The sequence below is a fragment of the Zosterops lateralis genome, assembly GCF_965231275.1.
Source record: "Zosterops lateralis genome assembly, chromosome: 17".
NCBI lineage: Eukaryota > Metazoa > Chordata > Aves > Passeriformes > Zosteropidae > Zosterops > Zosterops lateralis.
Window position 1 is genome coordinate 2,206,448 of NC_139777.1, and position 11,835 is coordinate 2,218,282.

The window sequence follows — 11,835 nt, forward strand, 5'->3', positions numbered from 1 at the left end:
CTGCACTTCAGCTCTGAAAGAGATCTGGCCTGGTGTGTGCTGGGATGACCAGACGCTGACTCTGCAGTTGGTCTTCCCTTTGCAGAGACCAAAATAGCTCTGAAGCTTACAGTGACTCTCACCTATGTGCTAGACAAGACCTACAGAGCTCATAAGGCAGGGTCCTTTGTCATCTTGATTTCATCTAAACACAAGCCAAAAATAGATACGCTCGGGGGGGGGGGGAAAAACAAAACAACAACCCCAAAAAATAAAATCCAGATCACGAATGTCAGGAACGTCGCAAATTACAAGCCAGCCTCTCACTGATCAAAACCATCCTGTGCCCTGCAAGCCTCCTCCCAGCCAGTTCAGCCTCCGAGAGCTGCTCTCCAGCCACGAATATTCAGTTGCCACCGAGCAAGGCCCAGGCAGAGCTCCCAAAAATCAGAGGGTCTCGCCGTACATGACGCACGGGCTGGTTTCCTCGCAGAGTTCCAGCTGCACGCTGGAAGCGAACCAGCGCTTGGCACAACCCAAGCTGTAGTTGAGGGTGGTCCGGTAAATGTTCTTGGCACGCTTGGGGAAAATGATGGTGGTGCTCTGAAACCTCACCGGCTTCTGGCGGGGCTCGAAGATCAGCTGGGACTTGTAGTTCCGCCAGGTGCAGTTGGGAGCGGCGATGACGGTCTCGCTGTAGGTGGTGACGGTGGGGATGGCGCCGTAGAAGATGTCGTCCCGGTAGTGCTTCTCCGAGTCGTACTTCACCTCGGAATTGCACCTACGGAGGACAGAAAGGCATCAGGAGGGCAGCCCAGGCAGCAAAAGAGGCAAGACAGGCAGGACTCTTCTCTTAAGAGCTGGCAGCATTTACCAACCTCTTGCTGCACAGAGAGTGGGGCAGATGCTGACTCTACAACCCAAAGCCAAGAGGACTCTGTGCTGCTGGGGAACTGTGCTGGAACCCCACCTTGCTGTGAATCCATCTCAGCATTTCTGCAGTGTGGTCATACCAGGGTAGAAAACACCTGGCTGCACAGGCTCCAAGCAATGCTCCTCTTCCTCTGGTTTTCTCCATGGGTCCCACTTAGGCCTCAGCTCAGCCCTGAGAGCTACACTGGAGGGCAGACAACCACCCTACCTTCTTGCCATCATTACACAAAAATGCCCAAACCAGCTAAAATCTGAGTTCTGGGAGATGAGGGGTGAGGTTACTTGTTGGAGCCTACAAAAAACCCAAACAATGCTGAAAGAGCATGTAAAGTAAAGGGATGTTGTGGGCTATGGCTGCACAACACACAAGCCACTGGTCTCAAAGGAATTGGCCACCTGAACTGCCAACAGATGAAGAACCACAAAAGGCAGGATGTCACAGCCCTGCCTTTTTTTTTCTGCAGTCATCCAGAAAGGATGTGCAGACCCCAGGCCAGAAAAAGGGCTTTTTCTGGAATCCCTGGCCATGGGGAACAGCAGGACTTCCACTGGTTTTCCCCCGCTCCCCAAACGCTCCTCCAGCAATCAGCAGCCAAGGAATGTGCAGCTCCACGTAAAAAAGATTAAAAGCTGGGTGTGTGCTTGTCATTACCTCCACTCAGAGGGGGGCTGACTGATTGTGCACCACGTGTAATCTGAGCTGCTGTAATGTATTTTGCACAGCTAGGGTGTAAGCAAGTCATTCAGCACACATAAAACAAGACTCCGCTGTAATCACCATAAAAACATGCCCGCTGGCAGTTCCTCAGCCAGCAGAGATTTACTGGGGTACATTTCCAGAGAGACTTTTGCATAGGTTGAGGGGGTTTACAGTCCTCCCACTGTCCCTGCCCCAAGCTTTAAGTGTTCCATGCTGTTTGCAGGGTACATTCCACATCAGCGAAAGGGCAAACACCAACATTTATCCATCAGCCACAGCACCAGCCCCACAGGAGGGCAGAACATCTCCACCACTGACTCGAGGGACTATCTCCTCACATGGAGGAGCTCATTCAGTCTCTCTGGGCTGTCTAATGTTGGTTTCTCTGTGGCAAGAGCAAGCAAAAACAGGTGCCAATTAGAAGGGTGTTGCTTCTTCTGAAGATACAAGTCATCTGGGAACACTATGAAGACCATCAGATTACTTAGTGGAGGCCATCAAGCCCACAGATGGTAATGGTTTTCTCTCATAGCCTTGGATTTTAGCTGGCCTCGGAAGGAAAGCTGCCTTCTGTTAAAACCTCCCTCCAGTTCCTGCCTCCTCCCCTCTGCCTGTGCTGCTGTCAGTGGCTTTAATTCAGGAATCACCCTCCCACCTGTCCTTCCCTTTCCATCAAAATAACCATGACTCCTACTTGTAAACACATTTTAATTTTTGGCAGAAGCACCAGAAAAAAGACAGAAATCCCCATCTACCCACCCAATCCCATCTGTACCTGATTTCCTGCACGGGCTCAGGGTTGACCTCAATGCTTTCTCCAAAAAACACCGGGTACATTCGAGGCCTTATCTCTGGCATGGATGGGTTCAGGAGGAGATAAGGCATCTGCAGGGAAGGAGAGCACAGCAAGTGTTAGGACACAACAGATGGGGCTGGTACAGTTCATAACATGCTGTGGCTGGCAGCTGAGCAGCCTAGCACAACACCTGGACTGTCCTCACCTATGAACACCTCCCTCTGCCCCAGCACACCTCCCAGGTACGTGACTGTGCCCACATCTCTGTCCCTTCAGGCTGTAGTATCTGTTCGTTGAAATTTAACCTTGCCTTTCCTTCTTCCTCTCTTGTTTCTCATAGGAATTGCAATTGTTTTTGAGTTATCTTTAGCCCTGATATTGCCTTTACTGCCAGGAATTAACAAGTCTTAGAAACACTCAAAATGTGTCAGCATAGAGAATCACTCCATGTCTGACCTAACACAGCAATAGGGCCTAAGGCTGCTGACTTGAAGGATGTAGGTCTACTGAAGTGAGACATGTGTATGTGTTTTTATAGATATACATACAAATACATACATAAAATCATGTATCCCTTGCAACAATCCAGGAGAGGAAGTGATAGACTTGCTGTTCCCGAAGCCTCCATGCCAAAAATGGCTCTTGTGCTCCAAAGGACATTCTTGTTAACCATAAAACTGAGGGTGGGGTGAGACACTGGGGCACCTTGTGGCCTCTGCAATGCAGGAAGCCAGTTGCATTCCAGGACTTTATATAATGAATGGAGAAGCTCCAATTCTTGACAGCAAAAACTGGATTTTTAAGACTAACTGCACCATGAACTTACTTACTCTGATAAATTGTCACAGACCAGCCTAGGCTCCTCTGCCCACCACAGAAATGACTAACCCCACTTCTCTGTACTGGAGTGCTCCTAAACACACATATGGGGATGTGTTCCCACATATGGGGATCCTGTGGTGCCTGGACCAAACCCAGCAGCTAATTCAGCCTAATCCTGCCCTCCTGGAAAAATGTCACTGCAGGTTTCAGTCTCTGCCACTGCTTTTCTGTCAGCAGATATTTATGACTCACAGGGACACAGGATCTCTTTAAAGGAGGTGGCTGGCAGGCTCTGTGCAGGGTCTGTAGATGGCTAGCTGAGGTCTGCTTTCCCCTACTGGTTTGGGCTTTGTGCCTCAGGCTAAGGCAAAAAATGTCACTGCTCCATCTGAGTTTGCCAAGCCCTTCAATTCTGCGTCCCAAAGCCACAAAGCTGTTTCTTCTTTTCATACTGAAATATCCCTGCACTTTACAACTGTGTAAAGTTGTATTATAAAGTAAAATGGCCAACCCCTCTTTTTGATTGAATATTTCTGTTCCATTGTCAAAACAGAACACTATCTGTATAGTTATGGGGGGAAAAAGGAAAACATATATATGTTCACTCTCCCTAGCAAACACTGGCCAAAAGGCAAAGTTCATTCCTGAATTGCTTTCAACACTCTTGACAGGGGAGGGCAAGGGCAGCCTTTCTGGTCGTAAATAAAGCTCTCTGCTTCTGAAATGTGAATTGTTTACATCAGACAAGCCTCAGTTCACAAGGGTGCAGATGTCCAGCTTGTAACAGTCCGCACTTGGCCAGAGCTCCTTCTAAAGACATTCAGTACATAAGAAGAGGTTCATTTGGGTGCAGGAGTCAAACACCATTTGCACACGCTCATGAGCTTTGTGAACAGCAGGCAGGCTGCCCTTTGGGGGTTCACCTGCAGAGGGATGCAGATTGCTTGAACTGGTGAAGGAAAAAGGCTGGGGATCCGTGTCCCTCCTTTTAAGAGGCAGTTTCAAAGAAGCGCTTCCAGGCAAACAAGCCTTCACACTTCTCGCTAACAAATGATGACACTAAGTGCGCTCCAAACATCCCCAGGATGCGGGAGATGTTACCAAGTCTTTCCTGTGGCTTAGCAGGAACATTGCTGGGGCATCTGGCCCCCAGAGTGTGGATGGGAAAAGCCTCCCCAGCCCGCTGAGCTCCGGGGGTGCTGCTCGGTCAGAGCGTGGGCACAGCGGCAATCGGCATCTGTGGAAAGCACAAGTCCCACAGCAGGGAACAGGAAAGAAGAACACACTGCAGGAACAACACCAGTGTGCACGGAGAAATGGAGCTGCTGGCATGCATGACTGACATCAATTAGAGTCAAAGATTTGCTGCTGAACTTGGTGAGAGCAGGATTAAGGGCTCTCCAGGTTAGTTCTGGATGGGGCGATGATGAGACTATTCCCATTGGGGGTTACAGTTAACCTTGCTCTGGGCAGGGAAGCACGGCAAAAAGGCATTTCATGTGCTGTAGATGAGCACCAACTTCAGATCTGCAGGCTGGCTTAGTTTAGAAATCTAGAACAACTGTGAATATTGGCAGGCCAAAGCCAGGATTTCTACTGCCTGTTGTGACCATTACAGACTCAGACCTCTCTTCTGTGAGCTGCTGCAGGTCAGAAACCATGAAGTAACCTGGAAGTCTACACACAGAAGATGTAAGTAACTTAAAAAGCTTGGCCTAAAAATAGGTATCTCTAAGACCCTGCAGGCTGCTCACCAAACAGCAACTGATTTACTTGCACAGCGTGAAGGGGTCACTAAACAGCAACCACAGGTTTCACACAGCAGCCACTGAAAGGCACTTCAGGTGACATTTTGTTTTCCCTCCAGTGATGTTCTGAAATGTCGGCTCCTGCAAGTCACCTGGAGCTGGGAAGCAAGGAACAGGGGATATGTGCTTTCCAAAAGATTTGTCTTTGGGGCTGAAATGTTATATGCTTGGCACATGTCAAAAGCTGGCTTTTTGGCAGGAGTTTGACACCAACTCCTTCCAATCTGCTTTAAGGAAAAAAAAAAAAAAAAAAGAAACAAAACAAAAATGTTCTGCCTGTCAGAAAAATACTGACTCAATTCTTTTTCCTTCTGCACAGGAATGATTGAAAGAGGAGCACTGGACTGCTGAGCTCCCTTGAGAAAATCAGAATCCCTGGCTCGTTTCGAGGAATCACTTGGTGATCTCCAGACACTCCACAAATAAGGCAGGTTTCTGTATTACCCTGCACTATGGATAGGCTGGCAGGGAGCAGAGCTTGCTGCACACTCCCAGGGGTCACTGATGGTGAAGAGGAGAAGCCCACATCACTTTAGACCAGGCTGTCCACACGTGATCCATGGTCGAGGTCTGTCTATCCAAGGGTTGCTGTGATGGAACGTTGTAGTGGGGACCTGATTCATCTGTCCCCAGTAACTGCAGCTGTGCTGGTACTTACCAGATGCAGCTTCACAAAAAACACCACAACCCTGTCATCTTTAAGGACAGAAGGAGTCTGGTAGGCAAGGAAGGTTGAGAAGACAAAATGAAAGATATCGGAGACATCAAAAAAGTGACTCCCATGTTTACAACTTGATCCAAGGTGAATATTAGGCAGTAAATGAGCTATTACTTTTATTTCTTTTCCAGTATATAATTTGTGTCAACCAGCAAAGAGTTACAGTATTATTAAAAAGCTGAAGAGCTTTCTTGTTTGGCTGCATTTTTCCCTCTGCCTTAACTCTGATGCCTTTCAGGCATGTAACGGCCTGGGCAGCTAAACTCTGCTTTTTGCTAGTAGCAGATAGATAAACACAGATAAAATTGGTTGCTGAACGGAATTCAATCTACAGCTCAATGACAGCATTGACTGTTCTTTAGCTGCCAAATTCCAGGCAGCAAAGCAAGAAAAAGGAAAGGAAATTAACGTGACCTGAAATAAATAAACCCCCAAAACCTTTCCCCAGAGAGCACAAGGAACCAGAACTGACTGACTCCTTTTGCTATGGTCATTATATGGAAGGCACTAAGATGTGGCATTAGATCTCTAGGGACCGTAAGAGGAAACAGCTTTCCAAGTGTCAGGGCTACAAACAGGATACAGCTTCCCAAATTCCCAGCTCCTAACTTAGCTAGGGCATAAGCAAATCTCTCACCACATTTTCCCACTATGGTAACATGTCAGGTCCATGAAAATGTCACTTTACTCAGCTGTTATTTACAGCTATAATGAAAGATCTGGCTGAGTTATTTGACACACATCTACATTCTCCGCTCTAGAAGATAAGCAATATTTGTTTAACAGACCATTTATTTTCCCAATATCTGCACGTATTGCACATTACGAGTAATTTATAGCAGAGCCGGATGAGATTATATTGGGAGGTGATAACAGAAAATGCAAACCTCAGGTAGAAAGCAGGGCTTTATTATTTCAAAGAATTACATCCTTCCTGCTTATCTCCCTCTTTTATTTCAAGTGGGAAATGTGTGCTGCTTTGCTTATTGTCCACGGGGTTACGTGGGGACACAATGGAAATTCAAAAGCTAGAAGACATCACCCTCAATGTCTTTCATCAGAGCCACACTTTTCAGAGCAGATGATGAGATCCTGATGCCTGATGTTTCCCTGATCTGCCCAGAAGGGATATCTGTCAGACCAGGTGAGGCAGATAAAGTGAGGCCCAGAGCCATTTCCTGTCCTTCACCAAGGAGGAAGAGGAGTGGGTGCATATCCAGAACTGGATGGGGCTGAGGGACAGGGAACAGCCAGGTGAGATTAGCCTTTGTCACGAGAGGAGGAGAGTTCCACAGGCAGGGAACTGAAGCTGGGGAAATTCCTGTAGGATCCAGCCCCGTGGGAGTGGCTCAGAAGTGGGTCAGGGTGCCAGGCTGCCAACAAGCCCTGAGGCAAACCCTGCTGTGGTGCCAGATGGGTGCCTTGCTCCCTGCACCAGCCTGGGGCTTGCCCAGAGCTGCTGGGACCCACATGGCCTTGGAGTCACATCCCCTGCCCCATGTGTGGGCTGCAGGCTGCCTCAGGTCAGGGTGCTGGGCCTCCCTCTCACGTGTGCTTTCACTGGAGGTGTTGGCAGGTATGGAAATTATATATGGAAAGCCTTTGATGGCCATGTTCCTGACCCAGCTCCTATAAAACATTGCCCCATTCCTGAAGCACTTTCAGTGCAGGACAAGATGCTGGCTCTGTGACCCAAAGGGTCTTCAAAATGCTGCACGTCAGGAAGAGATGTCCTGGGTTTTTTGGGTTTTTTTTAATATGAGCCATTAATCCAACAGGGTTGGCACAAATGCTGACTTGGACCACATTGTTGGGACCCTGCTGTTGTCTGTGAAGGCTGTGCCAAGGTCTCCTTTTCCATCCTTGAGATGAAGCTGGAATCTCCTCCCACCACCCAGGAGTGATCCTGAATCATTCTTGCTGCATCAGCTCCCTACATCCCTACAGCTGATTCCCTGGGATGCAGCCCCACAGAAGTCAGTGCTCACTGAGGCAGGTTGAGTGTACAAATACTTAAGTCTTACAAAGTAAAAGGAACTCACTGCAGTGGCAAAAGCTCCTTTCACCGTTGGGCTGGAACATAAAATCTGCTGCTTCAAGAAGGCACAATGGATAGTTCTGCAGATGAATGTGAGCTTGATGTCCCCTGATATCCATTAAGAGTTGTGCGATGAATGCAAAGCACTTATTTCAGCACAGTCCACAAGCAGTTCTTCTAGACTAAATCTGTATCCCAGGGCAAGAACAACAGGGAAAACTCTAAGCAGATATGGGTACTTTGAAGTAATTTCATTCCCCACGCTTTCAGCAACTGCTTCTTTGTGCATATTATTAGGGATTTATTTTGTTGTACCCCTGTTCCTCTTGACCCAGCTTTACAGACACAGTCTAGAGAATTCAGTGACACAAGTCAGAAGAGTCAATTTAATAATGTTTCAGATTTAAAAGACAGAACTAGGTAAAAGTCACCTTCTATTTTCCTTAGGATATTTACACTTAAGCACAAAACACTTGACAAATTCCCTACATGGACTTTATTTGAAGAAATAAAAGCCAATTTATCCTGCGCTACAAGTAAAATGAAGGAAAAAAAAAAAAAGTCCCTAAATGGTGTTGAACTTGTGGTATTTATGACTCTGGCCCTAAATTGCCTTTCATATTTTCTTGGATCCCAAAGCTGTTCCCAAATTGGCTGGTTAAATGTGAATAAATGGTGCATTGTCTTTGAAACAAAGTTGTGCTTATTAAATAGCAGAGAGTTTACTTTTTCAGAGTCACAGTTAATAACACAGAGCAGAGAGAGCACACATTTTACACACAAGAAAGCCTTCGATAAGGGCATGCAATCTCCTTTCATGAGAAGGGCTGTCCTAAAGCAGAAAAATTTTGTAACATATTTGTGAAGTTGGAGCAAAATAGCTGAGTGCAGAAGAATGCAACTGGGTTCAGACTGGTGGTTTGATAGTTCTGCAGCAAAGAATAGTATGAAATACTTCGCTCAGATCTGGAATGTTGTTTCCTTCACCTGACAGCAATTTATTGTAACTGTACATACTGGAACCTTGGCTGTTGGAGACTGAGTTTATATATGGTTTTATAGTATTCCAACACAAAGAGTGAAGGTTGTGTTCCTGGCTCTGTCACGTTTATAAGCAAAACAAACACTAATATAACAGGCGATTAAAAACGGCATTTCTTGGTGTGCAAATAGCTGCAATTATTGATTTGCCAATTCTGCACGCTCTGATGAACAGCAGAGGAACAGACTTGAACAGAAGCAAATTCATGGGCTGCATAAATGCTCACAGATCTGCAAGCCCTTGTAAAATGGCAAAATTAAAGCTAATTAGACACTGCAATTTAGAAGTATGAAGCAAGCAATGCTCTCCGTATTTTTCCTGCTTTAATATCAGCTGCAAGTACAGTATTTGCACAGTGGAAATGGGAGGAAGTGAAACTCTCTGCAGTCAAATAGAATGAAAATTCCTATTTACTTCATTATTTTGCAAAGAACCAAACGGAGTTAAAGAGCAGAGCCCAGCACCACTCTAAATAATACAGTCCAACTGGTTTCAGCATTTGGATCCCTGCAACCTTCTGTACCTGCTAAGAGCATGGAATTCCATACATTCCCAATGTATGGAACCCATACTCCAAGCAGGAGTCCAGGGTTACCCTTGCAATGTGATATTTGGAAATGGATATTTGGAAACATCTACAGTGTGAGCTGTTCTGAAGTGTCTAAAATGTTCATTAATGATCAAAACAATTGAAAAACTTAATTTTACTTTACACAGATAACAGGAATCACTTTTTTCCCTGTAGCACTAAAACTCTCAATCCTAACAACCCATGAACTGAAATAAATAAATTTTCTCATGTTCTTTCTTTTTTGATATCTGAGGACTTTCTTGGATGGTGTGGTGGCCAACTGTCAAATGACTGGAATGGAGACTGTCATATCCCCATTACAGAGTTTTGCAGACACCTCCAGCCCTTGCTGGTTGTTTTTTTTTGGTCCAGCAGCCTTTACTCACCTTCCTCCCCCATTTTATTTTACAGGCACATAGCAACAGCCTGATCCTGCCAAACCAGAGGCGTGTGGGTAACTTTGTACAGAAACACTCCCATGGAGGTGGCACACACGCCCAGGCATCTGCAGGTAAGGCTCCATGTGAGGAACTGCAGAATTAGCAGGTTTGAGATTTGACTTTCATAATAACACCTCACACCCTCTCCACTGTGAGGAGTCATTGTTCATGGGGAAGGTTTTGGCATGTTCAGGAGTAAAAGGCAGTTTTCAGCAATGTGCTCAAAAGCCCTTAGAACTTGAGAAAGTGCACGAGGGTGTGAGGAGTCATGGCAAAATGTCTCTGTGGGGAAGAAGTCTTTGAATTGTCACTACACCATAGGTAGATATATTTCTCTCGTGGAAAGATCTGCGCTGCAGTTTTCATTCCATATAGAAGCCAATTAACCGTGTTGAATACACCTACAAACATCTTTTACACACGTTTTAAAAAAATTTTTAAAGAGCCCTGGGGAAGAACTTTCATCATCCTTTAAAAACCTCCACCACCATCGCTCTGAAAGTTTTGTTTTTTAAAAAAAAACGGGTTTTTTATAGCTCAGGGATAGAAATAAACAAATAAAGCAAAATAATAGCTATCATAAATCTACCCAAATCTTACTCCACATTGAACTGCTTTGCTGGCACCGCATCAGGCTGACCGAGACCTGCGGTGCTCTGCCAGCTGTCTGAGCTGACAAACCACCACCACCCCCGGCTCCGCTCGGCCGCCTGCGGACAAACCTTTCTCACACAGGCTCATGCCACACAAAACCCCAGCAAAGGGCAGAGACACACAGCCCTGCCCAGACCCTGTCCTGCAGCAACTCCCTGGACACACATCCCTACCCTGCCCCAGCTAAAGGGCAGAGACACACAGCCCTGCCCAGACCCTGTCCTGCAGCAACTCCCCGGACACACATGCCCCAGCTAAAGGGCACTTTTGTCTTTCTTTCAGCCAGAGCTCCGGCAAACGTGGCTCCTCGCAAAGCAGATGTGGGATGCCAGTGATGGCTGGGAGCCAGACGCCCCTGCCTCGGTCCGGATGGATGCAGCTCCAACCTGTACCTACCAGCCAGAGCAATGTCACTGAGAAACAATTACACTTTTCTGTTCCGAAGGTGGGCAGGGGAGCTTGGTTCAGACTTGGGTTTCACTCCCCACACCGTTATTAAGAGTTCGCCCAGCCAACACTGCCAACACTCCGTGAGGGTATCCAAAATTCCCTGCCCGGCGCTGGGCCAAGCCCTGCCTGGCACAGCAGCGGCGCTGCCAACACCGGACTGCAGCAGGCAGGGGCAGCCCGGAGTGCCCTCGGCCGGAGAGAGGCACTGCTGGGGTAACTCATCCAGGGGTGCCCGGGCAGTGATCACAGGCTCCCTCCTGCCTGCCCCCCGCTCCGGGGCTCGGCCAGCCTTTCCCCGCGGGGCCCGGAGGGGACAGAGCCCGCTGTGCCCGGGTTTGGCTCTTACCACTTTGCCGTCCTTGGCCTCTCGCCGGTGGCCCGGGGGCTCCGCGCCGCCGCTGCCCCCTGCCCTGCCCTCACCGGGCGACAGGGAGTAGAAGGGAGGGCTGGGGCTGGGGGGCAGCCCCGAGTCCGGACTGTCCAGCAAGCCTTCCCGGCTCTTCTCCTTCAGGCTCTCGTCCATCCCTTGCAGCTGGAGGTGACCTACCATGTCTGGGGGACAGCGAGGGGGCCGCGGCGGGAGAAAATCCTCCAGCGCCGCCCGCCGCGGAGGGAGGGAAGGGGAAGGGAGCCCAGGGGGCCCCTCCTGAGTCCCGACCGCCGCTACCGGCCCGCCGGAGCCCGGGGCTGCTCGGGACAGCGCCAGCATCAGCCGGACCGGGCTGTCCCGGCCGCCTCCCCTCCACCGGCCCTGGCCCTGCCCGCCCGGCCGCCCCCGCCCTCAGGCGTTCCCGGGGAAGGGAAGCGGGGCCCGATCCCCCCGCCCAGCCCAGCCCAGCCCCGCGGGGACGAGCCGGGACGGGCGGCAGCTCCCGGGGCCGGCA

General features: G+C 48.6%; 1 protein-coding gene across 1 annotated transcript; it reads right to left on the bottom strand.

Annotated features, from left to right (window-relative positions):
- Positions 1 to 426: 426 nt before the first annotated feature.
- Positions 427 to 11,516, bottom strand: LOC310916605 (refilin-A-like; the record flags this gene model as incomplete). Its single annotated transcript, XM_083874280.1, has 3 exons — positions 11,298 to 11,516; positions 2,388 to 2,497; positions 427 to 760 (listed from the first exon to the last, which is right to left on the bottom strand). Exons 1-3 carry the CDS (start codon positions 11,499 to 11,501, stop codon positions 427 to 429), a joined length of 648 nt encoding a protein of 215 aa, XP_083730406.1. The 5' UTR covers positions 11,502 to 11,516.
- Between the last annotated feature and the right edge of the window lie 319 nt (positions 11,517 to 11,835).